Source organism: Sphaerodactylus townsendi, linkage group LG05 (assembly GCF_021028975.2).
Source record: "Sphaerodactylus townsendi isolate TG3544 linkage group LG05, MPM_Stown_v2.3, whole genome shotgun sequence".
NCBI lineage: Eukaryota > Metazoa > Chordata > Lepidosauria > Squamata > Sphaerodactylidae > Sphaerodactylus > Sphaerodactylus townsendi.
This window is the reverse complement of record NC_059429.1, coordinates 85338544-85365594: the sequence shown is the minus strand read 5'-3', so window position 1 is coordinate 85365594 and position 27051 is coordinate 85338544. Positions and strand designations below refer to the sequence as shown.

General features: G+C 42.1%; 1 protein-coding gene across 2 annotated transcripts; it reads left to right on the top strand.

The window, feature by feature from the left end:
* Positions 1–934: 934 nt before the first annotated feature.
* ETNK2 (ethanolamine kinase 2) lies at positions 935–27010 on the top strand. 2 transcript variants are annotated; one of them, XM_048496185.1, is made up of 8 exons: positions 937–1285; positions 11985–12244; positions 14685–14822; positions 16583–16731; positions 16855–16938; positions 18923–19116; positions 22852–22925; positions 24221–27010. In XM_048496185.1, exons 1-8 carry the CDS (start codon positions 995–997, stop codon positions 24291–24293), a joined length of 1263 nt encoding a protein of 420 aa, XP_048352142.1. In that variant the 5' UTR covers positions 937–994; the 3' UTR covers positions 24294–27010. The 2 variants fall into 2 exon arrangements, with proteins under 2 accessions (XP_048352143.1, XP_048352142.1); XM_048496186.1 differs by lacking the exon at positions 22852–22925 and having other exon boundaries at positions 935–1285.
* The last annotated feature ends 41 nt before the right edge of the window (positions 27011–27051 follow it).

Below are 27051 nucleotides of genomic sequence, written 5' to 3'. Positions count from 1 at the left end.
AAATTTTAAAAAATCCCAAATAACACGAATCATTTTCCATCTGGAGACCTGCATCTAGTCAGAACAGACAATACTGAGTTAGATGGAACAGTGGCCAAACTGAGTGTAAGGCCTCCTCTTGTCAGACAGCATCTCAGTAGTGCAGCTTTCCCATCATGCCAGGAAAATCCTGAGAGCTTTTTTTCTGCTTGTCAAACTGCAAGAGGCAAAACTGCTAGGCCAAGAAAGTATTTGAAAAAAGTGACTGCTGAATTAAGCATTTAGATGCTCTGGTAAAACAAACTGAATGGCAGAAATACATAGTGGGGCCATTTGAAATGATGCTTCATACTCATGAGACTGGCAGTTGAATGGCAGCCAGAGATTAGACAGGTATAGTTTCACCCATCACTGCAAACCCTTGCTAAAATAAGCTGCACCTGTTGAATCCCTGCCCATTATAACTGGCGTTTAGCTGCCTGGTCTGTTTTGTGTCATTTCGACTTTTGTTTTTTATCCTAAATCTATTTAGCTTCTGTTGCACTCGATGGACTTCCATAGCGTTATATCAGATGTAGCACAAAAAGTATACAATTCCCCCCTGTGTATAATTCATCACAACCGCCGCCTTAAATAAGTGTAACTGATGAGTTACTCTCTTCCCATGGATGATGGAGGAAAACCAGTTTCGCGTTCATTCGAAATCTCAAACAATACGATTTCTCACTAACTGCTGTCAAGAAACCCTCGCGCCCCTTACCTGGCTGGCAGCACCAACCTGGGCGACTGAGCATCTTTCCCTGCTGTATAGTAAAACCTGCCTTCCAAGGATAGGCTGGCCTCTCGATCGCTGTGGCCATTGAGTGCGATCTCTCCCTCTGACGTCACAATCCGGGCCGTCCTGAGCGTTCCAATAAGATCCTTCTGCTCTAGAAAAAGGGGGCGATGGAAGAGTGACTCATGGATTCCTCCCGGGGCTGGCTCCGCCCTTCCCGCCCTTTCCCAGCCCCTCCACATGGGCGCCTTCGCAAGCCTCCCGTTGCTGAGGGGGTGGAGTTGCTTGTTGAGGCAGTTCTGCCGAGCCTTCCTTTCCCTTAACTCTGTCCGGCATCTGGAGAGAGCGGACCTGTACGCAGACCGCCCATGGGGCATGGAGGAGGAGGAGGAAGAGCAGCGCGTCTGCACGAGCTATCCTGCCATCCCGAGCATCAGCATTGCGGTGGATGAGACGAACGTCCTGCCGGGGGCTCTGCGGCTGATCCGCAAGCTGAGACCACAATGGGAGACGGCGCGAGTTAAAACCAAGGTACAACCACAACACAGAGTTTCGTTGCAGGCGCTTGCCAGCACCCTCCTGGCGTTAGCTGTGTGGGAGGCCCGGCTGGGAACTTGTCCGAAGTCAAAATGAATTAGAAGAAGCAGAGCCGAAGGGAGGGTTGGTAGAAAGTGCAGTGAATGGAGAGCATTCAACAAGTTAAACTGGACCCAACACCTGATGTTTTTTCAAACCTCCATAGGTGCACTGTATTTTTAAAAACCTACCTAGGTACATTACAGCAGTCCATGGAGAATAGGGACTCCCAATATTATCATCTCATATATATATAGAGAGAGAAAGAGAGTCAGGATATCTCTTTTCCATTCTATCAGTGTGTAGTTATGGATCAAGCAAGAACTAACTCTTCTTCCAGCAATTAGAAGTGCAGATCAAGGTGGCTGATGAATTGATGTGGCTTGTACAGCTACACAATCTATCCCATGTGGCCTCCAAACACAGTGTTAAACTCCTCTAACATTTTCCCCCAAAGGTCCTGGAGAAATCACAAGACACTGATTCACAAGCAGAGAGGTTAAATGCTCAACGCTGTCCTTTAAGCATGGAACCCATTTAGTAGGAGGTTTGTGCTTGAGGCAGTGTAAAACAGTGTTAAGTGCTAAGGTTGTAGTCTCTTTCTAGCCAACCAAGCTTCTGTTTTCTGTGCCTCCGTTTTCACATCTATAAAACAGAGTTGGAATTGACATGTTTTTCTCTTTCCTGATGATCAATTAAGGCAGTTCTTCTATTCAATTTTCAAAAAGGGGATGCATTTGGAATCTGTGCAAAACTCAGTGCATATCCATTCGCCTGTCTGCTTGCCAGTGATAGGACCTAACAAAAAATGGAATTTTGTGGCACCTTGAAACTTTTTCTGGGCTGCATGGGCCCTTTATAAGATGCCTGATGAGTCTCTGTGCAGGAATATCAAAAACTATACTTCATATTTCATGGCTTCTGTTGACATTTTCATTTCTCTACACCTGTATATGTTCTTTCAAATTAGGACACACTTGGTGCATCTGGTGAACTGGTTTTGTCCATCAAAAGTATATGCTGCAATAAAATGCTTGCTTTAAGGAATCTCAGAATTCCTTTTTTTAGTTTTGCTGTAATTTGAGTTTTATATAGGTGTCCACAGATTGTACATCTTTTATCTGTGCCTGACTGTTGTTGAGTAAACTCTCTATGTGTATCTGATCAAGTTCACAGAAGCTTTTTCCACAATAAATATGTTGGTCTTTAAGAGAACACAAGACTCCTTTTTGGTTGTGTTGTAACAAACTATACTTCAGCATCCCATGGGAAATAAAATTATTATGGCCAAAGCAGTATAAGCAGAAAGGGGGAAAAGTAGGCACATGGAACTCTGTTCTTTTGCAGGTACTGTTTCCTGTATTACCAAATGGATGAAAGCAAGCCCAAAAGAGCAGGAAGCTTGTTGACTGCTTTGAGATCCCAAAAAGAGAAGTTCTGCAAAAGTGCAAGTCTTGGAAGACTCCCATTTGTGCTTCACGTGAAACCTATACTGTGACCAAAAAAGTGTGTTTGCTGTAATTAATGCATATGGAGCCATGCACTAGTTCTGGGTGGCAGCATTTGGAGTTGTATAACCTAAGCAAATTGAGAAATGTATTTGCTGTTACTGTTTAGACTGTGGCAGGCACACAGTTTTGAATGAATTAAAGCTCCATTTCGTTGCACACAGAACACACATTCCCTGCCAAAGGACTTAGTGACACATTCTTGCATTGAGTCACAGACTACCACTTTTCTCAGATGGGCATAGAGACTTCAGTTGCAGCATGTTGGATCCGTAAATAAAATTGGGGTGCTGAGCAGTCTGCTCAGTTAAGATGGGGGAAATGGTCTTCAGTTTGTTGCAGGCATCTGCTGAAGAGACCAGAGCAATGTCCCATTTGAATCCTGCTATGAAACCAGGACCAGATTAGGACACGAGGAAGCCCTGAACTATGTCAAGTTTAAGAAGCCCAATAGCATTACCAGCAAATGACAATGGAGGGTGTATTTCAAGACCCATCATAATCTGAAGGTCTAAACTGTAACTTGTCTTAGCTTAAGAGCATAAGAACAAGCCAGCTGGATCAGACCAGAGTCCATCTAGTCCAGCTCTCTGCTACTCGCAGTGGCCCACCAGGTGCCTTCAGGAGCTCACAAGCTTCTAAGTCAGTCCAGCTCTGTGTGAAATGTCTGAAATACTTTCACAGTAACTTTGAATATACTTGATTTTAACATCTAGCAGCACCATTCTAAGTAGAGTTACACCGTTCTAAACCCATTGACTTCAGTGGACTAGGAAGAGTGTAATTCTGCAGAGGATGGCATAGTCAGTTCATAGGAGGCTTGGTCCTTTCATACTTCATGACATGTTCACAGTTACCTTTTGAAACAGCATTAGTTTATTCCTTTTTTAAAGAGGTGATATACTTTTTAATTGAATGTAATTCCAAAGTCATTATTTGAGTGAGGAATGGGAAGCTGTGGGGGGTTTTGTGGGCTGTGTGGCTCTGGTCTGGTAGTTTTTGCTCCTAATGTTTCACCCATATCTGACTGGCATCTCCAGAGGCTTGTCACGATGAGATGTGTTTCTCTTCATGACATAGTACACAGAGAAACACAACTCACTGTGACTTATCCCTGAAGATGACAGCCATTAATATGGGTGAATTGTTGGGCCCCAAAACTACCAGATCATGACCATACAGGCCAGAAAACCACAACAGTCAGTTGATGTCCGCCTGAAAGCCTTCAACAACAAGTTTTTTTTGTTTTACTTCCATGTCAAGAAGAAAAATAGCAACTCTTAATTACCACTTTCTGTTGAGTAGGGATCATTGAGGATGCCGCCTTTGAAATAAACATTCTGTACAATCATGATTGTTGAGCAGATATTATACTCTAAAATGGTCTTTGCCTTGCAAGCATCTGAAGCATTGCTGCCTGGATCTCATACTGAAGCGAAACTGATCACGTGTCCGCCTTATTGTAGTGTTGGACACATTGAATACCAGCTCCAGTAGGAAGCTGGAGCTACTCCTAAAGGGCTGTCTCCTTTCCTCAGTTTCCCTTAAAAAGGGAGACAGGAGTCACAACTACCTGTAGGGGGCTCCAAAGCCTGCATAGAAATGGTACTATGGATGAGCTGAACTGGTGATATTTTGAGCTCTTCCAATTTGGCTTAGTGCCCTCAGCAAACAGATTCTCAGCAAGCGTGGGGAGTTGGTGGCAGAAGGATCATTACAAATTTATAAATTGTCAAGTATAATTAGACAGGAAAAGCAGACTGAAAATAAATGGTAAAGGTCATCTGTAGAGAGGCAGGAAAAGAGAGGCTAAAATTAAACCATAAGCTCTTTTGAAGAGAGGCTGCCCATCTATTCTGTGCATGGCCAAGGGTTTTGTGCCTCTTGTGTATGTGGAAAACAACCAGTCTCCAGCATTATCAAACTCAAAGAAACTAAAGGTGTGCTATGCATTCCTTCCCCACTTCCTCCCTACACCAACCTGGGGAATGGAATGTCCTTCCATCACTGAAAATGTTGCCATGAGTAGAAAAAGGGACAGGCCTATGATTGCCAGGATGGTGGAGCTGTCTTGGTGAAGAATTGGGGGATGGTGACTGAGGGTACTAAAGCAAGAGAAGGAAAAGGCAAAACTAATTGAACAGTGAAAGACTAAATACCCAGTCAGCATTCACATGCCTCAGCTTGTAACAAATAACGACATACCCATGGATTGACAGTGTTTAAAGTTTCAGTTAAGTTTGTCTGGCAGATGTAATCAAGGCACAATAGTTTTTTGAGAACTAATGGATATGAAAGTGGTTTCAGACTCCACCTTTGACACTTAGCTGAATGGGTTGGTCTTCCCTACTTATTGCTTTGTGAGCTAGATAGAAGTCTGTCAACAGGGTTCAGAGAAAATGAAACTCTTGAACATCAGATTTTCAGGCATGTTTTCTTCTGCCTGCTGTAGTATTCAGGACTTCTGTTTCACACCAGACTATATGAAGAAAAGGATGAGCCGCTGCACTGTTAGCAAGGAGGCAATGGGCTAGTCAACATTCTGTCTCCTGTCGTAATGTTAAAAAGAAATGGAAACTCATCAGTGATTAGGTGTTCTTAATGGGAGACCCCCAACAGAAGTGGAGCAGTGGTATCATCAAATCTGATGATGCCACTGATTAGGAGGCAGGATGACCTTATAATAGACAGAGAAAGATGCATATAAATTTGAGGGATGGACTGAGGTTACTTACAGTGATTAGTGACAAATCACTTTCTGGTTTCTAAAAATGGGTAGTACTGGCCCCCAACTTTCTCCCTCGCCCTGAGACTTAAGAAAATACACACATCTACTTTTGGGGAGGAGGACAACAGAAACCTGAAAGGTCAAATTTTAAACACCCTGCAGAAACTGTTGTGTTTGAGTTTGCAATTGCAACAATGCAATTTTTGACCTTTCAAGTAGCTAGCGCTAGAGGGCTCTTTTATAATTGGCAAGTTACTTGGGTGGAAATTACAAAAGGTGGAAATTAAACAGTATGGATAGTGAGAGTCTGTTGTCACCTTGTGAGGATGAACCTTTTCCTCTAGGATGGCAGAGGAGCAGGCCGTACAATGAGAAGAATCATATTTACACAGGGCAATTGGGGACTAACGATTAAACTGCTAAAATTCGTGTCTTGGCATGCAGGGGGGATAAATATCAGTAATCCTATTAAGGCCCACTGGAAAAGCTCTTGGTAAGCTTTATAGCAAGCAAAAGTTTAAAACAAAGCTGAATCTCGGGTCATCAAAATGGGGGTACAACAGAAAAACAGTTGCAGGAATGAGTATGGATGGCATGGTTTCATTTTAATTAGCATACCGCTGTCTATGTTCCTGTCCAGGGGAGGGGCTGTGGCTCAGTGATAGAGCATCTGCTTACTTGAAAGTGGTTCCAGATTTAATCATAGCATCTCCAGTTTAAAAGATCTAGTAGTAGGTGATGGTGAAAGACCTCTGTCCGAGGCTGTGGGAAGGCATTGCCAGTCTGAGTAGACAGCACTGACTGGTGGACAAATGAGCTGATTCTCTAAAGTGCAGCTTCATATGTTCATCTTTGTCATGCTGAAGGGTAGGAAAAATATTAGCGTTTGATCTCTTGGGGCTGAGTCCAGGCAGACACTGAAAACAGCCCTTTGGTGAGTGTGGCTCAGGGGAAAACCTGATTCCTGCAATGGTAATTAAAATCATTGTGCCTTCTTTCCTTGAAGTACTGGTAGTTTTTACTAAGGCCAAAGCAGTTGCTGTGGAAGGGCATGGGAGCACCTTTAGCTCATTGTTTCTTTTGCTGTGTATTTTGGAAGCTGTTGATGGCATACCTCTCCCCACCACCACCAGCAGTATCTGCTGATAAGGTTTCTATCATAGCCTGTCTAAAAAATGCCCAAGGATCTAGTGTTGACTTGGTAACAATGGTGAACGAGGGACTATTATTATTGTTGTTGTTGTTGTTGTTGTTATTAGTTTAATTTAATATACCGCCCTATCCCCGAAGGGCTCAGGGCGGTGAACAACATAAAATATCACACATAAAATCATCACTATGGAATTTTATAGTTTAATACTTTAATGGGAAAAGAAGGGAGAGTTCCATATACTGAGACGCTCATCTAAGTTTGGCAGAAGGCAGAACAAAACCCTCTGTTCATCTGTGGGTGGCCATCAAAGCAGCATCAGAGATGTCCTTGTCAGAGACATCTCCATTGATCTGGAACTCCAGCGCCACTTACTCCCCCCCTCCGCTTGTTTATGCCTTTGGAACGCAGGGTGCTTGCTTAACTCTTTGGTGTAATTGAGGGATGGCTCTCTGAATTAGGGAAGATATAGGTAAAGCTTTCAAGAATTCCCACCACTTGATTCATAATATTCTTGGTTTTCAGGGAACATAGTTTTTTGTGACAGTTTACACAGAAGTAGTTTTTGTTGTGCCATTTTTAATAACTTTGGTGCAAACAAATACGCATATGTAATAATGTCCTCTCCACCCACTCCATCCTGTCATACTCTCCTTCCTATCAGAACGAATGAAGTTGCCTAATACTGAGTGAGACAAAGTCAGTATTGTCTACTCCGATTGGCTTTCCAGGGTCTCTGGCTGAGGTCTTTCATGTCACCATCTATCTAATCATATTGCCTATTTCCTGATCCTTTTCAGTGGAGGTGCCAGAGAATTAACATGGGACCTTCTGCATTCCAAGCAGATGTTATTTCACCCCATCGTCTTATTGAATGTATATCTTTGGAGGTGCTTGGAGGCAGTCATGGACTCGATGAGGACCAATAAATTGAGACTGAATCCAGACAAGATGGAGATGCTGTGTGTCTGTGTGGCTCAAATTCATGAAGTGCGGAGACATCTTGTACTTGATGGGGCTGAATTGCCCTGGAAGGGACAGGCGCGAAACTTTGGGGTGCTTCTGGACTCTGCTATGGCACTTGACGCTCAAGTGGAGTCAGTAGCTAGGAGAAAAAAAATCCCTATTCCCACCTCTGGCTGGTTCACAGTTATGGTCCCTACTGGACAGAGACAATCTGGCTACAGTAGTCCATGTTTTGGTAGCCTCCAGATTGGACTATTGTAATGTGCTTTAGATGGGACTGCCCTTGAAGATGGTTTGGAAGCTAATGCAGAATGCAAGACTGCTAACGGGTACTGCTGGCTGGATGCACATCGCACCAGTCTTGGAAAGGACTGTTCTGGCTTCCAGCTTGCTACTGATCCCAGTTCAAGGTGTTATCTTTGACTTATAAATCCTTAAATGGCTTGGACCCTAGTTGTCTAAAGAAACACCTTCTCCAATTTCAACCTACCCATGCCTTGTTAGGGCGGGGGAGACGCCTTCCAGTGGTATCACCATCTTCAGTAGTAAAGAAGGTAGAGACTTGAGATAGGGCTTTTTCAGTGGTGGCCCTGAGACTATTCAACAATCTTTCCCCTGAGGTGCATCAAGCATATTTATTTGCATTTAGAGAACTATTTTATAGTAAAGACACACCTATTTTCCTTTTGGCTGAAGAAATGGTTTCCCCATTCTGGTTATAGGAATTTTTAAATAGGTCTTATGAATTTTAACAAGTTTTATACATTTTAGTTGGTTTTAAGGATTTTAAATAAGTTTTATTGGTATATTGTTATATATTGCATTTGTTTTAGATTATTGGAATTTATAATTTTTATTCCATGTTGTAACCTGCTCTGAGACCTTCGGGTGTAGGGCGGGGTAAAATACATACAAATAAATACTTGATCAAGTGCTTTTCTTTCCTGCTGTGTTTTCAAGGGGCTCATAACAAAGCTCTTGCTTTTGAAAATATGATTCATGAGTGCACATATGATTATTCTCATGCATACCTGTCCAATACAAGTTGAACACAGGCATGCAAGATTCTGATTTGTGCTCACAAACTATACAGGTCAGAACAGATTGACTTTTATTCAGAGAATATTTAAGATACATATGTAAGGAAAATGTATACGGAGCAAATACAGGCAGTTCCCGGAAATGTGGGTGCATGCAAACCTAACCAAAAGACCAAGGAGCTTACAAACTATCTCACGTGGTCCTCCACAACACAATGCTGTCTAAACTATGGTGGTGTGGGGGAGTGACTGGCTGTAGGCAAAATGGTTATGTAAACTGGCCCTTAACCTGCCCACCTTTTCTTTCCCAGCACTTATAGTTAGTCTGAAATATTACCAGTTTTTGGAACCAAGTTTCTTATTTTTTAGGTCCTTGCAGTTCTTATATTTGAATTAGACTTGCATTTTCTCTGTGATCATCAGAGGGCGAAAAAGTACTAGAGTGACATTATAAAACCCATTCTTGCATTCAGCCCTGCTAAATCGGCTGGCTTTAGCATCCCATTTCTTCTCATAGCTGCTCCACTGCTGACTCTGCTGCTAACAAAAAAGTGTGTCTCTAAATGGTGTGTAAGTTTACACTGCAGATCTTGTCTGCTCCATTGAAAACTCAGCTTCCCAGGGATCCATCTCTGAACCATGTTTTAATTCTAGGGCACAACCTCAGAAAGGGGCTATTATCACATATGGTACCAGAGTTCCCTGCTTGTTCCAGGTAGCAGTCTTCTCATGAAACTGTTGGAGCTAAATTTGCCACATTTAAGCAGTCTTGAGAAGCAGCAACATATAAAATGCTTCAAAACTGTATTCCTTATTTTATTTGTAGAGAGCGTTAGGATTAACTGCATAACTGAAGGAAGGCAATCAAGAAAGGCAAGAACATCTTTTGAACTAGGGAGATATCTGCGGCTCATCAGTGTTTGTGTTTTAGAGACTGTGGCAGCAAAATGATGCAAGGATTTGGCTCTAACACATTTGATGTGTGAAGCGAAGTACTACAGTCTTTATGGAAAAATGAACACACTGCACACTTCATGAATAATTTATGTATGGTTTTTTCTACATTGGGATTGTAATAGTAGCATAGCATTCACTAACTTATAAAGTAAATGTATTTTTGAAGTATTCAAAGTATTTCATACACTGGCTTAGTAATCTTCACAACAGCCCTATAAACTAGGTCAATGCTATTTACCCCATTTTGTAGCGAGTAGGCTTGAAACTAGAGCCTTGCTTAAGAACTTTTGAGCATTTGGCAGATGTGAAGTTTGAAACACAGGTGATGGATTATCACTTTTAAAGCAAAAATATTGTATGTGAAGCAGATGTGAGGTTAGGGTTGCCAGCTGTGGGTTGGGAAGATGGGGCGGGGGAGACTAGAGCCTTGGGAGCAGAGTTGAGAGTAGGTGTAACGAGGTGGTTATATTCCGGGCGAGGGAGAGATATTATCCCACCACTAGCCACCAATTGAAATGGAACGTGTGGCCTACAATCAAGGTTCCCACTAAACTGACCAGTGGGGTTTCCATTGCCGCCCAAAATATCCCAGACTAGTGTTCAGGGATCTTCTTTTTACTCTGTTGCCACCATTAAAGAGAAAGAACTAGGGATCCCAACACTGCTGCTGGCTGCCAAATATAATAAAGGATCCCACCTCACATTCGCTCTTGGTCTGAGGGGAATGTCCTTCAGAGTCCCTTAATCAAAGAAATGGCGGGAACTCAAATTGGTTGGGATTCTAGCCACACAAACAGGCACTCTTCAATCTCTCACACACAAATACAGGCTGGCACGAGGGTAACTTGAACACAATGAATTAAATTTATTTTAAAAACAAAAGAAAGGCTTCTTTAAGTGGCTCAGAGAGGTACTAACGCTTGATGGTTTCAGAGAGGTCCTTTTCACTTAAATTAGAGCTTCAGATGTTACTTAGGTTTCACGTACACACAGACACACGCAGGTGTCTCTTCAGGAAAGATTTTGCTTTAGATCTACTAACTTTCTTCACAGACATACACTAGTCCTTTCTGATCCACAACCCACTGAATACACACACCCACACAGTCTATGCCCTGTGAGATTCTGGCATACAAAGCCTCCCTCTCTCACACTAATCCCAAACTGGCCTCACTGCCACTGGATCGGGCTTTTCCCAGACTGGTGTTACACAGGGGTAGGGCAGACTCTAGGTCTGGACAGTATTTACTGTCAAGCCACTGACTGGCACGTCACTTTGCACCAAACTCAGGGCCTCCTTTCTCTGACAAGCCTCCTCAGCTTGCAGAGTGACTGGACTACTGTCAGCTAAATCGGCTGAGACAGAATCCTTCAGCTTCAGACCTGACAGAGCGCTCTCTGTCAAACTCTGGCTCTTCCTGAATCTCTCTCCCAATCTTGACTCAACTCTGACAGGCACTGCACTGTCTATTTATACTGCTAGCACTTTGGCTCCCCCTAACCCTGGTCATAGGTAACTGTGCCTCTGTTTGACCAATCAAGTGGGTTCTCTTGTACAGTGGAGCCTTCTGTATAACTCTGGCTGTCACTAAGGCCTTTTAATTAGGCCTTTCATACACACCAGCCCTTCAGTGTGGGCGCATCCGTTAAATTAGGTACCTCAGCATAGTATATTGCCATATGGTTTATCTTCTGAAGTAGCCATTTTCTCCAAGGAAGCTGATCTCTGTTTCCAGGAGACTGATTACAATTCCAGATGATCTCCTGCCAGGGCCGTGAGGTTGGCAACCCTGTATGAGGTGTAATATCGTCTCCATTCACAATACAGCCAAATTATGTCTTCTTGGTGAGCAGTGATTGTTGCATTCTAGTTCCTTGACAGCTTTAGCAACCATTCTAGCAGTGAAGGAGCAGAATGTCTCATGCATCATCATTCAGTTTGAATGTGGTCAGGCTTTTCTGTTATTGCTGTCGTGTCCTTCCGTGCATTCAGTTTAGCTGCATAGACTACAGCTTCATTTTCCCTTAATAATATTTTATTTTTACTGTACTAGATTTCTATGCCACCCCTCCCCTCTCGGACACTTGTGATAGCAACCTACCTCCTGTATTTTCCAGCCCTGAAGTCTGTGGTATCTGTACTAGATTTACAAGGTTATCACTACAGACTCTTGCGCAGGTTATACCCTAATGAAATATGGAATATTTTCTCCAGCTAGTTAAATAAATATTCTCCATGACAGGAGCAATGGTTGTAACAGCACTACCAACTAACTGTCTTCTGTTTCTTCATTCCTCAACTCAGCTCTTCACCGATGGCATCACTAACAAGCTCATGGCTTGTTACACAGATGAGAACATGAGGGATGCAGTCCTGGTACGGGTTTATGGCAGGAAGACGGAACTTATTGTGGACCGAGCTAGTGAGCTGAGGAATTTCCAAGTTCTTCAAGATCATGGTTGTGCCCCCAGTCTCTACTGTACATTTGAAAATGGCTATTGCTATGAATTTGTGCAGGGGAAGGCTCTTGGACCTGAACATGTGCATCAGCCACAGATATTCAGGTGTGTGGAAAGGAAGAGGTTTGTGTACTGTATTTCTTTCCCTTAAACAGATGAATCATTCTAAGTACTATCAAAACTGAGGGTGCTTAAAATAGCCCACCCAGGATCATCCCATCCTTCCAGTTTTTTTTCTCTGTTGTTCCAATTTGGAAGTAGAAACAAGTCCTCATCTGCCATGTACCCCACAAGCAAATCCACGGAATTACCAAGGCATAATATTGACTTGATGCAAGAAATTCTCCATTATGAGGAACTCGCGCACATTGTGCAGTCATTTTTATTAATCAGGTTTTCAGACTTCCATTTTGTTAGTTGACGTCTATTTTTGCTGCTGTGGGAACAAATTATGCTAAGTTGCTATGAACTGAATTGAGCAGTAACATTGTAGAATTTGGGGGATGTGATGATTTCACACCCATGCTGCCAAGTGGCTTGAATCCTTGAGCTGCTATGCCAGACATATGAAAATTCTCTTTTGGGTTACAACCCTTCCAAAATAAGTAATCTTCTGATTTATACATCATTTCTAACTTTAAAGGTGTTAAGTGCCTCTCATTGATAACCTTGAAGATTGTATCCTTAACACATCTGCAGATGCAGTCACATTTTTCAGACACATGCTCTTTGTAAATGGAATAATTTTGCTCCAATCAATATCTCATTCTGCCTGCTGATAACCTTCGAAATATCTCTACAAAATAGAGGTTAAGTGTCTGATTCCTGACTTTCAGGAATGTAACATATTGTCAGATCTTATATTATTTTGGACCAGACAAATATTTGAATAATAAGTTTACAGAATCTGTTATTATTGGTCCTGTTTTGTTTTTCTGCTGTTTGTTTCCTGCTTCTAATCAATTGACCACAAATCAGATGTTGCAGTCAGTGCCTAATGCAGTGTACTGGTGCATTAAAATGTCACCTGCAAAATTTAAATTAGAAGCTACAATTATTCCTGCCATTTAACTGTTTTTGTTACCACTTGGATCATAAATCAGTTCTTGATTGTTCAAATCTTAGCATCTCAGGTTAGCAGAAGAAGGACTGGTTGAAATAAAAACTGAGCACTTGAGAGATGGGTTCGAAGCTTCCTGCTTCCATGATTCCACCAGGCCCTATTCACTTCTGGCCAATAAAGAACATCGGAACAGATGACAGGAAGGCAGCAGTGTTGCATTGGTGCTTTAGCAGGAAGGATAGAAGGAAAAATTGCAGCGCTCCCTTTTGCTTGATCTGTGCTTTCCAAATGAACTCCCACTGGTCATTTCAGGGACATTGACCTACCTAGACTCTGTTCTATTGGTGTTCCTGTTGAGCAAACAGCTGATGTAACAATGGCCTTGACCAGGGATCAGCGGCCACTCATTGCTGTGTGTCTTTTGGCTGCTCTCATTGATAGAGGAGAGGACAAGTAAAAAATGACCTTTGATATATTAACATTCTGGCTTCTGTCACTTAGGGTAAGGCATGCCAAACCTCAGTGTTAGTAGAGCACATTATGCTGAGTAAATGTGTTGTTTTCAAACCAGAGCCAATAGGACACTAATTGTGCAGACCCAGACCTAAGCAGAGTTATACATTTCTAAGTACATTGAAGTCTTGATCTTAGAAAGATGTAGCAGTTTTGGATGGCATTCCTTCTTCTACTTGCCATATTCAGTAAAGCCTTCAGTTTTGCTGATAGGTAAGACATCTTAGATTCTGAATTCCAGTGATAATTTTTCCACCTTACCTGCCTTCCTGCTATACTGTAGGAAATGAAGTTACAGGGGCATCCAAGCAAGACTGAAGGCACCAGAAGAAATGTTGTCAAATTTGGGCTGTGTTAAGGGCAATTCCATGTTATTTATAGAAGAGTCTATATCATCAGAGATGTCACTGAGTTTTTACTGTACACATCTATTATAGGGAGGAAAGTATTCAAGGGTTGTTGGTTTTATGATCTCCTGAAAAATTGTTCTCCCTTTAGCTCTCCAATGAACAGATATCCCAGGGTGCAATAAATGTCAGTCGTGCCTAAAGATTCTAGTGCGATGCTGCCATCCAGTTTCATTTTTACAATACTTAACCCGAATAGGATTGTCATAGCACCTTTCCCTCATTTCCTCATTTGGAATTGAATCCAAAGTCTCTGCATGCTAAACTTGAGGAATGCCTATTTTTGCACAATAGCTTTTTCTTTTGACAACATTATTCCAGCCCACATGTCAGTGGAGCAGATCCAATTTACAGATATTTAACTAAAGAACTTTTTGTTTACAGCCAAAACCATTAAAAACAAAGATCACACACAGCAGGCTAGGCTTGCAGAATGGGCATTTGGCTGAAAAAATCCTCAGTTTTAACTGTTATCTTCTAATTGCTTGCAATGGAAACAACAGCACAAGTAAAAACAAAAACAAATGACTTCTAACCTTCTGTATGTTTGGTTTTCTTTCAGGCTGGTAGCCCAGGAAATGGCTCAGATGCACAGGATTCACTCCAATGGGAGACTCCCCAAACCTTGCCTGTGGCACCGACTGTACAAATACTTTAACATTGTGAAAACAGAGTTTTCCAAAAAGACACTGAATTCCAGGTAGAGAAACCCAAATGCTAATCTCTAGTGAAGGGATTTGTTACCCAACACAACAGCTATAGTCAGTTCTGTTTAGTTTTATGTATTCTTTATATGGGCTACAGGGTATCTGCCCCAGTTGTGAGTGACAGAGAATTGTGTGAAAGTTCTAAGGAGAAAGTCAGGTGAACAGCAGAGCCATTACAGGAGTCTTTCTCATCTTTGTCACTAAAAGTTCATGGGGTCATTCCTTTTCAATCTGTTTGACCTTGCCACAGCTTGGCTGGAAGAATGACATTCTGCCTAATGCTGAAAGTGAGGTCTCACCACCACCACCCCACACACACACAGACCCCTTTGAAACCTTGCTCAAAATAAGTCATGCCTTGAGGGCTGAGGTGGCAGTATGATTAGGTGGTTGGTTAGCACATGAATCTCAAAACTGAAGAATCTACAATTCATGGCTTCATAAAAAGCATAAACATTTGATTATAGAAAGGTTAATATATACACCAGTTTTTTGGTGGGAAAGCTGGTTTTGGAACTGCTTCCTGTTTCTTGCATCTCTGGTGCAGATGCACACATGACACTTCTACATGGCACTCCAGATACTTGTTGACATTATTACAGAAACCCACAAGTGCTTCCCTGTCCTTTTAATGGTCTTGTGGCACAGGGTTAGTATTCAGTACTTTTTAAAAAACAGGTCTATCTAGCACATTCTCCAATGCATGCTGAAGGGGACAAACTGAGTTCTGAACATTGTTCTTATCTAGGTTTTGTTTACATGGTCTTAGAGCAGGGGTCCCCAATATGGTGCCTGTGGTTGCCAGGGCACCCACCAACATCTTTTCTGTCACCCCCCAAGTGTTTTTTTAAAGTGGGTGGAGCCAGGTAGGGATTTTGCCCAGCAAGGCTTCTGATTGACTATTGGAGATTTGATTGGCTGGGCAGATTTTTAAAAATATCACTTGGGCAGCAGCTGCTATCACAGCACAAGAAACACAGCAGTGTGTTACTGAAGTTAAGCTGTAGCAATCATTTTGTGGTTGACTTTGCCTCCTGTGGGCAGCCATTTTATGGCAATCATTTTGTTTCTGCATCCACCATGACATGTCAGAATTCCAAATGTGCCCACGGGCTCAAAAAGGCTGGGGACTCCTGCTTTAGAGAAATGCAGTGCAGTTGTCTGTTCCAGTTCTACTTTTAGCTGTTCTTTTTTGCATGTATATGAGTGGGAATAGGAGATTAAAGCATCGCATTGTCCAATTAGCAGTAACCATCTTCAGTGAAATCAGTTAAAGTAGAAGGGGCCCTGTCATCTGTGAAAATAAGTTGAATATAATGGTTGAGTACAAAGGCTTACTATTCTGTCAGTCTTTAGCTGTTGGATTGCAATCTGTAACAGAATCAAGATCTGCCATAAAAGGTTTTTTTCCTAGTAGTTCCATAGCCACCCTTTGGAGGAAGGAAGGGCTGATCTAGTTGATGTATGAAAGAACAACTGTGAACATAATTTATACAAAATTTTGGTATCCTAGCTTATCTTGTAAGAAACTTGGGTTTTTTTATAAAGAAACTGGTGGTTTTATATAAGAAACAGGAAGGGGAAGTAGCTATTGTATAAATACAGAATCAGAATTCCCATATCACAACAATGACATTTTCATTTTCAAAAAATTGGTAAGATTTTCAAGACATATTATAGTTACTGTCTGCAAGTGAAAATGGTTACTGTCTGCAAGTGAAAATGCCTCCATTTTTTTCTCTTCCTTCCCAAGCATCCATCGAGAAGTGCCTATGCCCAGTCTAAAAGTGCTAGAAGAAGAGATTTGCTGGATGAAGGCACATCTCTCCCAACTTGGATCTCCAATAGTGTTCTGCCATAATGATCTGTTGAGCAAGAACATCATCTACAATGAAGAAGAAGGTTTGTTACAAATTCACTGAACTCTTTAGTGTGAAAAGAATATTCTAAGGTATACAAGCAAGTGAAGCCTTTTGTACCTTTAAGGAGAATCCTCTCCAACTCTGTCTGCCTTGGCTTTTTCAGGTCATGTCCACTTCATAGATTATGAATATACTGGTTACAACTATCAAGCGTATGATATTGGGAATCATTTTAATGAATTTGCAGGTGAGCTGATTTCCCTTCTCCCTTTTTCCATATGAAGAGAGAAACTTAAATCTGTTTCTAATTGTACTCCTAATTGTCTAAGGATGGTTTCAAATACAGGAGGGTTCTTTGTGTAGACCCTGAATTCTTACAATTTTTATTACACTCTGGATGGAGGCCCATCATCAGTGTCCTGCAAATTTGAGGCTGATCTCTCTTCTAGGGTTACCAGCAGGTTTAGAGAAAAATGCCTTGTCTCTTTAAGAGGTAAAGGTAGTCCTCTGTACAAGCACCAGGCCATTACTGACCCATGGGGTGATGTCAGATAATAACATTTACTAGGCAGATTATGTTTACAGTGTGGTTTGCTGTTTCAGTCCCAGGTCATCTACACTTTACCCCCAGCAAGCTGCGTATTTATTTTACCGACCTCAGCTAAGTCCCCTTGAGCCGACTACATGAAACTGATTTTCATTGAGGTTGAACTCAGGTCATTGTTCAAGTTTTGACTTCAGAACTGTACTTGATCAGTCTGTGCCACAGGGCTCCTGTCTCCTTAATAGAGCCTTAATAGGATGTTGGTTATCTCCATGCCATGAAATAACTTCCAAGTGCCCATTTCTCATTTTTCCTTCATGCCATTTGGCAACTCTCAGCATTGGAGAGAACAGGAGGTAATTATGGTTACCAACTGACATGGAGAAGAAATGAGCAGTTGAGGTGTTTCATGGCATGGAGGAAAATAACATTATCAGATACATAAAGGGAATTGTCTTTTTCCCAGAAGTTGTTAGAAACATCTTAACAGCTCCATGGTATCTGACTGAGCTTCTGCCCATTGGTATAAATGTCTGGGCATAGCCAGATACACTAACCAAAGGGCTCTTTGTCCATAATGTACAGCCTAAAGCCACTGTGTGAGGCACTGAATGGGTGAAGTTGTGGGGGAGCTGTTGTTTCCTTTATTTCAATTGCTGATCATTTACATCATATTTAGGTGTCCCTAACAGGGAGAAAAGCTGGGTGAGAAACCAACTAAATTTAAAAAGACAGCAATAGGAACCAGTGATGAGATGCCATGATAAAAAAATGACTGCAGCTGAACAGTGATTGAGGTGGAGGGCCTCCCATCTGTTATCAGTTGGGAAGTACTGGTATGGTGGTTGGCTGGCTTAGAAGAAAAATATCCTATCTTCCGCATCAGTTTTGAAAAATTACTGCTTTTTTAAAGTCAAAAACTGCTGGAGAAAAGAGCACTTTTAACAAAAAATAGGGCAAGTTAGATAACTTTACTTTTTAACAGTAATCTGAGTTTGTTGCAAGATTATTTCCTTCCTCTGATTCCAGCTCAAAGGCGGGCTAATAGCAAGCTCCTTTAGAAGAGCCTGTATGTAATTAGCCCAGTCTCTGAATTAATTCTGTACCAGCTGAGCTTTTATAATACAGGAAATCATTGTGTGGCTAATCATGTCTGTTTCGAGCCCTGCTTGTACCATCTGTTCCTTATGAATCTTAGACGCTAAGCAGGGGTCAAATTGGAAGACTTGTAGAAAAGACCTGTAGGATTTAGTACAGACAGTTCTCCAGAACAAGAATTATGTAAGAAAGGTGGAAAACTGGCTGGCTTGTTACTCAAACATTGTGCGAAGTAGAAGGGAGGAAGACATTGGGTTTCTCACATGAATTCCCAGTTTGGTGAAGATTGAATCTGGGATCCAATAGAGAAAAAATACAGGCCCATAAAATTGGGATCCCTCATTCCATCTTCACTAAACTAAAGGGTTCATGTAAGAAGAGACACCCGCAGTTATGCTGCAAATTTGGTACCTCCAACCTCCAAGTCAGTTCAAACTGTTTCAGTTCAGGGGAACAGATAAACCTGAAAATGAAAGATGTGAAGCCACTGACTGGCTGTCATGTGGCAGAAAGCTTGTTTTATACCCATTATCACTGTGATGAGCCATCCTTACTACGCATTTCATATTCTGGCAACTTGTGTTCCCAGGGCTAAATGAAGTGGACTACAGCCTGTATCCTTGCAAGGAGATGCAGCTGCAGTGGTTGAGGCATTACCTAAAGGCCTACAAGAAAATGAATCAAGTGGAGCCAGGAGGTAGAGGAAAAAACAGAGGAGGAAATGGAGCTGTGTCTGAAGAAGAACTGGAGACCCTCTATGTGCAAGTGAACCAGTTTGCCTTAGTGAGTATTTGTATCATGAAGAAGGGATTATTAAAAGGGGAACGTGTTATCTGGCTATTGGATGGAGGGTGGGCAATTTGTGTCATTCTGAGGGTCCATTCTACATTTTTATTAACTTAAGAGGGTTGCAGCATGTACCACCACAAGTACCACCCCTGTCCATGGTTCCTTCTTTACCTCATGGTAGTCCTTTCTCTCTGCACCATCACAGGCGTGATTTATCACCTTCTTTTTCTTTCCTATGCATAGATTTCTCTGCACCACCATTTCCCCTTTTCTTTCAACTTCTCTTGCTGGGTTCCTGTTTCTTTTGCTTATCTCTCTTTCTGGTTTCTGAGCAGTACATGAGTAATTAATATACTGAGGGAGTCTCAGAGGCTGACTACACATTGCATTTTCCCCAGGAATGTTCTCTGGTTGTGACATGTTCTCCGGTATCCAGTACTTCTCAGGCGCACAGTTCCAAACAGCAGGGGTGTAACGAGGCAAACTGTAGCCCTGGGCAAAACCTGAGTTGGACCCCCCCCCCCCCCCGCCATGGTCGGCCACTTCACCACAACAAAAAATTTTTTGCACCAGGACATTGGTGCGTGCAGGGGGTTCATTTTTAGACATATCGGCACTAAAATTTCAGCGTATCATCAGGATACTGTCCTTATGCTATCCCCCAAGTTTGGTGAGGTTTGGTTCAAGGAGTCCAAAGTTATGGACTCCCAAAGGGGGTGCCCCATCCCCCATTGTTTCCAATGGGAGCTAATCCCCAAATTGCGTGCCCTATGCAGCCCTTTGCCTGGAGTTAGGTCAAAACTCCTTGGAATCAGCCACTTGGCTGAGGGCCTTTAGATTCTGGCTGTGAATTCATTTTCTCTTGGACTGTAATTCCCTGGTCCACCGTCTGCTCTCTGACACCCATTCCAACCCCTGTTTTTCCATAATTGAAGGAAAAAAAATGGCCTCTATTGGACTGTCAGTGGATTCACTTTGCCCTTTGTCCTATTCAGAAGCTTACAAAAAATTAAAAGATAGTTCTCTACCCTAATCACCGCAGCCAAGAAAACATGCTCCCCCCTGTATTTTTCTCTCCCATTTGAACGGGGCCACTTGGCACACTACCTGTATTGCTTAATAAACCCTGCCCAAAGGAGAGCCATAATGCTTGCCAGGTTTAATGTTATGCCTTCTGCCTTGTTACATGGCAGATTTAATAAGCAAGAAAAGGCTAAAAGATTGTGCCCATGTAATGATAGCTCAGTCGAATCTCTGGCCCACCAATTCCTACACTGTCTCAGATTCAAGGAAATCAGATCCAAGTATGTGAATCTTACTCCTTTACATTTACCAGATCTTTCTGTTTTAATTAGATTACACTACTTGTTGGACAATCCTGATCCTTCTCTCTGTATGATAGTGGCAGACTTTCTCCTGGAAATTACTAAACGCCAGTAGATTTCCTTCAATCTAACATTTATTTCCTGTATTGTATATGCTTTTTAATCCATTTTTATTATTGTTGTACTGTTGTCTATGCCAATAAAGGCTTGCAATGGGAGCTAATAGGAGATGGGGGCTGCAGTTTTGAGGGTCCATAACTTTGGACCCCCTGAACCAAACTGCACCAAACCTTGGGGGTGCCATCATGACAGACTCCAGATGAAACCCTGAAATTTTGGTGCTGATGCGTCCAAGAATGCCCTCCCTGCAAGAACATCCCGAAATTTGCCCAAGAATCTTTGTTCTTCATTGAGTTTTCTGCATTGCTGTCAATGGGCGTTGCTGGGGGGGGGGGCACATTTCTGAAGGCACAGTCTCAAAACTTTCAGGGTCTCATCAGGAGACTACCCTAGTGATACCCCCCAGGTTTGGTGCAGTTTGATTCAGGGGGGCCAAAGTTATGGACCCTCAACACTGTAGCCCCCATCTCCTATTAGCTCCCATTGGAAACAATGGGGGATAGGGGCACCCCCTTTGGGAGTCCATAACTTTGGATCCCTTGAACCAAACTTCACCAAACTTGGGGGGGTAGCATAAGGACAGTCTCCTGATGATACGCTGAAATTTTGGTGCCGCTAGCCTAAAAACTGCACCCCCTGCAGGCCACAAATGGAAAACCACTAAAATACCCAAAAACGAACCCAGCATTTTGATGCCCCGCATTTTGATGCCCAGCATTTTGATGCCCCGCACAAGCATTACGCCAGTGCCAAACAGGAGTGGGAAGAAGCATGGGAAGAAGGGGCTTAGACCCCACTGGCACCATTTTCTTGACCTGAAACTGTCCCAAGGGGTTTGCCCCATTTGGGAAATGTGATGTGTATTCCTTCAATATATATGGAGCCTCAGTAGATCAAATAAAAGTTCTATAGGGCTGTTTCAGTTCAGGAAAATGGCCCCTCTCCACGCACCATTGTGATCCAAATTAGATGTATTAGATCCAAATAAATATGGGACTCCAGAACATGCATCTTGACCTGACCTGGGGATATACCCAGGGAAAAGGTGATTGGGCCATGTGTTGCAGGTGGGCCATGCAGTGTGGCTGGCTGGAAAAACTGGCCCTAGTTTTCCCTTCAGGATGGGGAAGAGGAATGCAGGTATTTTCCCCCTTCCACTTCGGAAGGTTAACTTTGAGCTGTTCTCACATTAAGGTGGGAAAGGGCTGCAAACGTAAACGTAAAGATAGTCCCCTGTGCAAGCACTGAGTTATTACTGGCCCATGAGGTCACATTACATCACTACAAGACTCAGTAGTATAAAGAGTTGTACCTATTCCAGATGTTTTCAGTTTAACTACTAAAGATCAAATCAAATTTAATGAGTATGGTATAAACCAGCAGTATAAATGAAATACATACAAAATGGAAAACACAAACTTTATGTACATACATTAACACAGAATCTACAAAGTACAAGAATTAACTTCAATAAAATAAGTATAACCCTTCATGATGAAACACCTGCACACTTGTTTATCATGAGACTTTTTTACCTGCAAATGAACAGAATTTTGCCACAGCATGGAAAATATTTTGGTCCCTATCCTCAAGCAAAATTTTAGCCAAACTAGATCTGTATCAGCGCGTGGGAAGAAGAGGCTTAGACCCCACTGGCACCATCAGAATGTGTGTAAACCGAGTTAAGGGGGGGAAATAGATGGTTCCTTCCCTCTGAAGATGCAGAAGTCTGTGTAGGTAATCATAAGGTAATCATTGTTCCACGGAGTGATACCAATTGGTAACAGAAGTTATTCAATGCAGAAGGAACAAGTGAAGACTAATAAGGACTTTCCAGAGCTTAATTTTTAAAAGTACAACTGACCTTCTCCTGCAAAGTCCTCATGCTTCATATGGGCTTTCCACAAGGGAAATTTTGTTGCAGGTTTTTATAGATATATTTTCATACATTTATTTTAACAATTGTCTATGTCAGGAAAACAGCAAATGTGCTTTAATGAATGGAAAAAGGGAATATGTGGTGACGATGTCATGGGCTCTAGCCAATATTGGTTCTCACAGCTTATTTTCCCCTGGTTCAGCAGAATGAACCTTTCACAAGCTTAGTTTCTCAGAGATCAGTTCAGCCCTCGAAAAGGAATGTTGGTGTTTGAACACTGTGAGAGTACCTTTAAACCACTCATACTATTCTTAAAATGTTACTACTTCCTTTAACCAAGTTTTCACTTGGTCTCTCTCACATACCCCATATAAGGGGTCTTAATATTTTTATCTTTTGTTGTAGGCATCCCATTTCCTGTGGGCTTGCTGGGGCCTGATTCAAGCCCAGTTCTCTACTATAGACTTCAATTTTGCCAGGTGGGTGTGTCTGCACTGATGAAAAGGGTCTGATCAGATGTCACTTCTCCCTGGACAAGGAGATTCATGAATTATATGACCAGTGGCTGCTTTTTGGCAGAAGGAGTCAGTGGGAATCTCTCCACCTTATTGTTTTAGAAGCCTGATATCAGTGCAACATCTTGAGTACTATTAAATTCTGCCAACATTATGGTTAATCATGGGTAGCACCACTGTGGGTTCATCTAGCAGTCAGTGTAGCATTTCACAGAGGGCAAAACTACCATACACAGTCTCTGAAAACTCTTTTAAGCATCAGATGTTTGTGTACCACTGTTGCAAGAAATCTACTTTTCAGTCCCTATTTGTATCCTTCCAGTGCAAAACAGCAGCTTTCTTTGGTAGTTGTATTCTGATTCTTCCTTTGCTATAGGGGGTGTCACGTTGCGACCTTTACCATTGTTGTAGCTGGCAGTTTGAAGGGTCATACGAATACAAAAAAAATGGTAGTGTTGCTAAACAATAGCAGTCTTGCATATCAGAAACAATTAGTTTTGCATATCCGAAACAATAGCAGTTTTGCATATCTGAACAAATTAGAGTTTGCCCACCACCAGAACAAGAACTAGATGTGTGAGCAATCGATGGGAAGGGTACATACAGGCAGCAGTAATGGTCAGTCGTTACACCAAGATGTACACATTGAGTGGTGTGACAGAAATATGGCAGCATGAATTGCAGGGTGATGTGTGGATCTATAAAGTTCATCTTTGTGGGTCTAGCGAGGGACAGCAGGACAGAGGCTGAGGTGCCAGCTGGCACTGAGGGTGGACAGGGACGATCTGTTAGTTCCCTCTGGTGGACAAGGAAGCATTCCCTGTGCAAATCCGTTTGGCTGCAAATAGCACATTTTTTGAAGAGTGCAGTATCCTTCTTTGGTTCAGCCATTTTGATAGGCCAGAACGACGATGATAGAGCTACAATCCAATTATCTAGACTCCACGGCGGCTAAAGAAGAACTGAGGGACACATTCTGCCCCCTCCCTTTAGTTCCTGCCTGAATGAAGGGAGGGGGAGTGAGTGCTGTTAAAGCGACGGAACAGAAATTAAAGCTTTCTATTGTCTGAAGGCAGGCCTGTGCATGTGCAGGTCCCAATGTGTGCCTGCACAGAAGCCCCACTCAGTGAACTACCTTTACACAGGTAAGTGCAACATGATCAACAGTATTGAACATGAGGGCTAGTGGAGATGTTTACTGTGAAGAAGCATTATGTAGTTAGATATAGTAACCGTCTTTTTTTTCTGTTACTCTGCAGGTATGCAGACATAAGATTTAAACAGTACTTTAAAACGAAACCTGTAGTGACAGCCCTCAAAATGCCAAAGTGAAGTCGAAAGAGTCTTCTGGTTCACAAGATTCCATACTTATTTTCTCCAGTTTAGAGCACCTGCTACCCCGTCCGCAGAGATCAGTCTCTTTTGCAATTGCTTCAAGGTTGAGAGGTCAGACATCATGAAATTGGGATGTAAAAGGAAATACAGCTGCAAAGTCAAATATTAAACCAAGCCCCTGGACCAAGGCTGTGCCACCTACGGATTACCTGCCAAATTTACTTTCAGAAGGTGATGTTAGGACATGGCTTTGGCAAGAGATTTTATTCATGGATTCTGGAGTATTAAGGAATGTTTCAAATGCTTCCAGGCTATAAGAGTAGGACTGAGGGCTTTATTGTAGCCTTAAAACTTAGAGCTGGATGGAATCTTTGTCCTGTGGTTGAAGGAAAAACTGACAGGCATAGGTTTTAAGCACATATAGGATTCTTCTTCAGTGCACTTGGGCTATCCAAAAGACTGCTAGCCTCTCTGCATACATAGAAGCTGCTTGAATTCTCCTCAGAGCCGCACCCTCCGCATATAGGAAGGATGTTTTCTTTGCTCCCTTCTGGCTTAAAAATACCCCTATCCAAATCAATTTTGGACCAGAACAGACCCAAAGATGGTATCTTTATAGGTATAAAGGATAAATCTTAGATAAATATTTGGAGTTTTAAGGTAGTGAAACAACCCCCTAAACGATTAACTTGTAAGAGGATTGCCTGTGCTAATTCAGCATCCACTGTACATGCTTGAGAATCTGAGTAGGCACAGTATACAACTAGTACTGCTGTGAAAAGGATAACTGTTTTGCTTGAAACCTAATAGGAAAAAAAATGCTTGGAGACTGTTCAGCTGCCATGGTTGCCGTGTGAAGGACAAGTTGGCTTAGGTCTTGCATAGCTTAATGAGCCTAGATTTCTAGCTGGTTTGCAGTATTCCGTTTTGTCAGTTTGTGTCAGTGTGCTACTTCAGGACTTCGAGATGTACAGCTAGGCATTCCTCTGAGGAATTTTTCTAAAGGATGATAAACAAAATGCTTATTAATGAGGTAGAGGAAGAAAACAGTGCCAGCAAAAGTTAGAGCCAGTTTTGTGATCCAGGATTGCACTGGTGGATAAACAGAAGTGTGTGCCCAGTGTAACTGCAGTGCAGACAGACTTGGAGAATCACGTGATTTTCCCTGTCTAGTGATGATCCCATGATTCTTTTATGATTGCTAGATTCTGAGGAACTGGAGACAACTTGAAGCATTCCTTTTAAACTGTGAACAACTCACGTGGTGCCTTGTCTCACAAGGAAGCCATTTGGGTTTCTTAAGAATGAGGACCAAGTCTACAAACACACACACGCCTCCAGCAGGTTCTCCAATCAAAATGAGAAGAGGACTTGGTTCCTCACCAGCTCCGGCCAGCTCTACACCATCTCTGCCTTCCTCAAGGGTGGAGGAAAATAAATGTGAGGGGTGTGCTGGGAATAGGGGCAGGGTCTTTTTGTCTTGGAGAGTGCCCTGTGCTTGGGTCAGTAAAAACAAATCTGTGCTGTCAGAATCTACTAAATGTAATTTTTACTACCTGTGTATATTTTTCATGGAATTTTATTTTTTCTTCGTCATTGTGTTGTGAATGGAATCAAGAGTACCCCATGTCATATGGTCTCCATGTTTGGTTAGGGGGTTTCATATCCCCAGTGATGAGATTTTCACTGAATATGTATTTTGAAGCAAAGATAGAAACAGCCGTCAGTAGTCTTTTAATTGCTGTGCTATTATAATTAACTTCCTTACTTTCAGGCTTTAGCTTTCAGGATCCAATTCCCTGTGGCTTTTCTACGCTGGGGTACTGATGGAGAACAGCTGTCAGGATAGGTCATTAAGTCCTTGCTAGAAATTACTGCAGCCCAAGTAGGGGGGTAGCCTCTGTTAGCCACAAAAAACCAGTAGGGTGACTGCTCTAGTTCTAAGGCTCCTTAACTGTGATGTGAGCAGTTGCTATAGTTGAAATGGGAAATGGAACCTTCTCCCCATCAGTACTTAACACAAAGCAAATGTGGCCAATGCAAAAAATTCAGTTTCTGCAATACTTAATGTGGACTTTCTGAACTTGAAATGCAGTCGTTGCTCCCATTCATGTGATCAGTTTTCCTATCAGCAGGAAATGTTTTTAATTTTTTCAAAAATTAAAAAATGGAATTTGATCTAGTAAAGCCGACCAACCAGCTATTTGATTTTCTAGGAGCCTTGGCAGCTTGCATCTTAAGGTGCAGTCTCACTTGAGAAACTGGGAATATAACTTTCTCGCCTTCCCCTTCCTGCAGTAGCCTAGAACCAACATTTCAAGAAATATTTTGGGCTGTAGCAGGAGGTGAGAAGATTGCCACAGAAATTTTGTTTTGTCTAATTGAATGAGCATAATGTTTTTGGGGCACAAACTGTTAGGACCTGCTCTCATCCCTCCAGTACTGTTATGGTACTAAAATGAAAGTGGTCTCTAAAAATTTGGTTGCTCAGTCTGTTCAGGCTGCTAGACCTTGCAAGTTCACATTCAGTGTTGGGCTCTATGATATAAAAAGACCCAAAGCAAAAATATGGTGGAAAGATTTGTGATCAGTTTAAAAGGTGGTATGCAGACAGGATCAAAAGTTCCATAGTAGTGGTGAGCTCTTAACTGAAATGATCTTGTTTCTTTTAAAGGTCCTTACTCCTGAATATTAAATGTAATGTTTTATAGTAACCATATTGTGTGACCATCTCAACTTTTAGGACAGGATATTG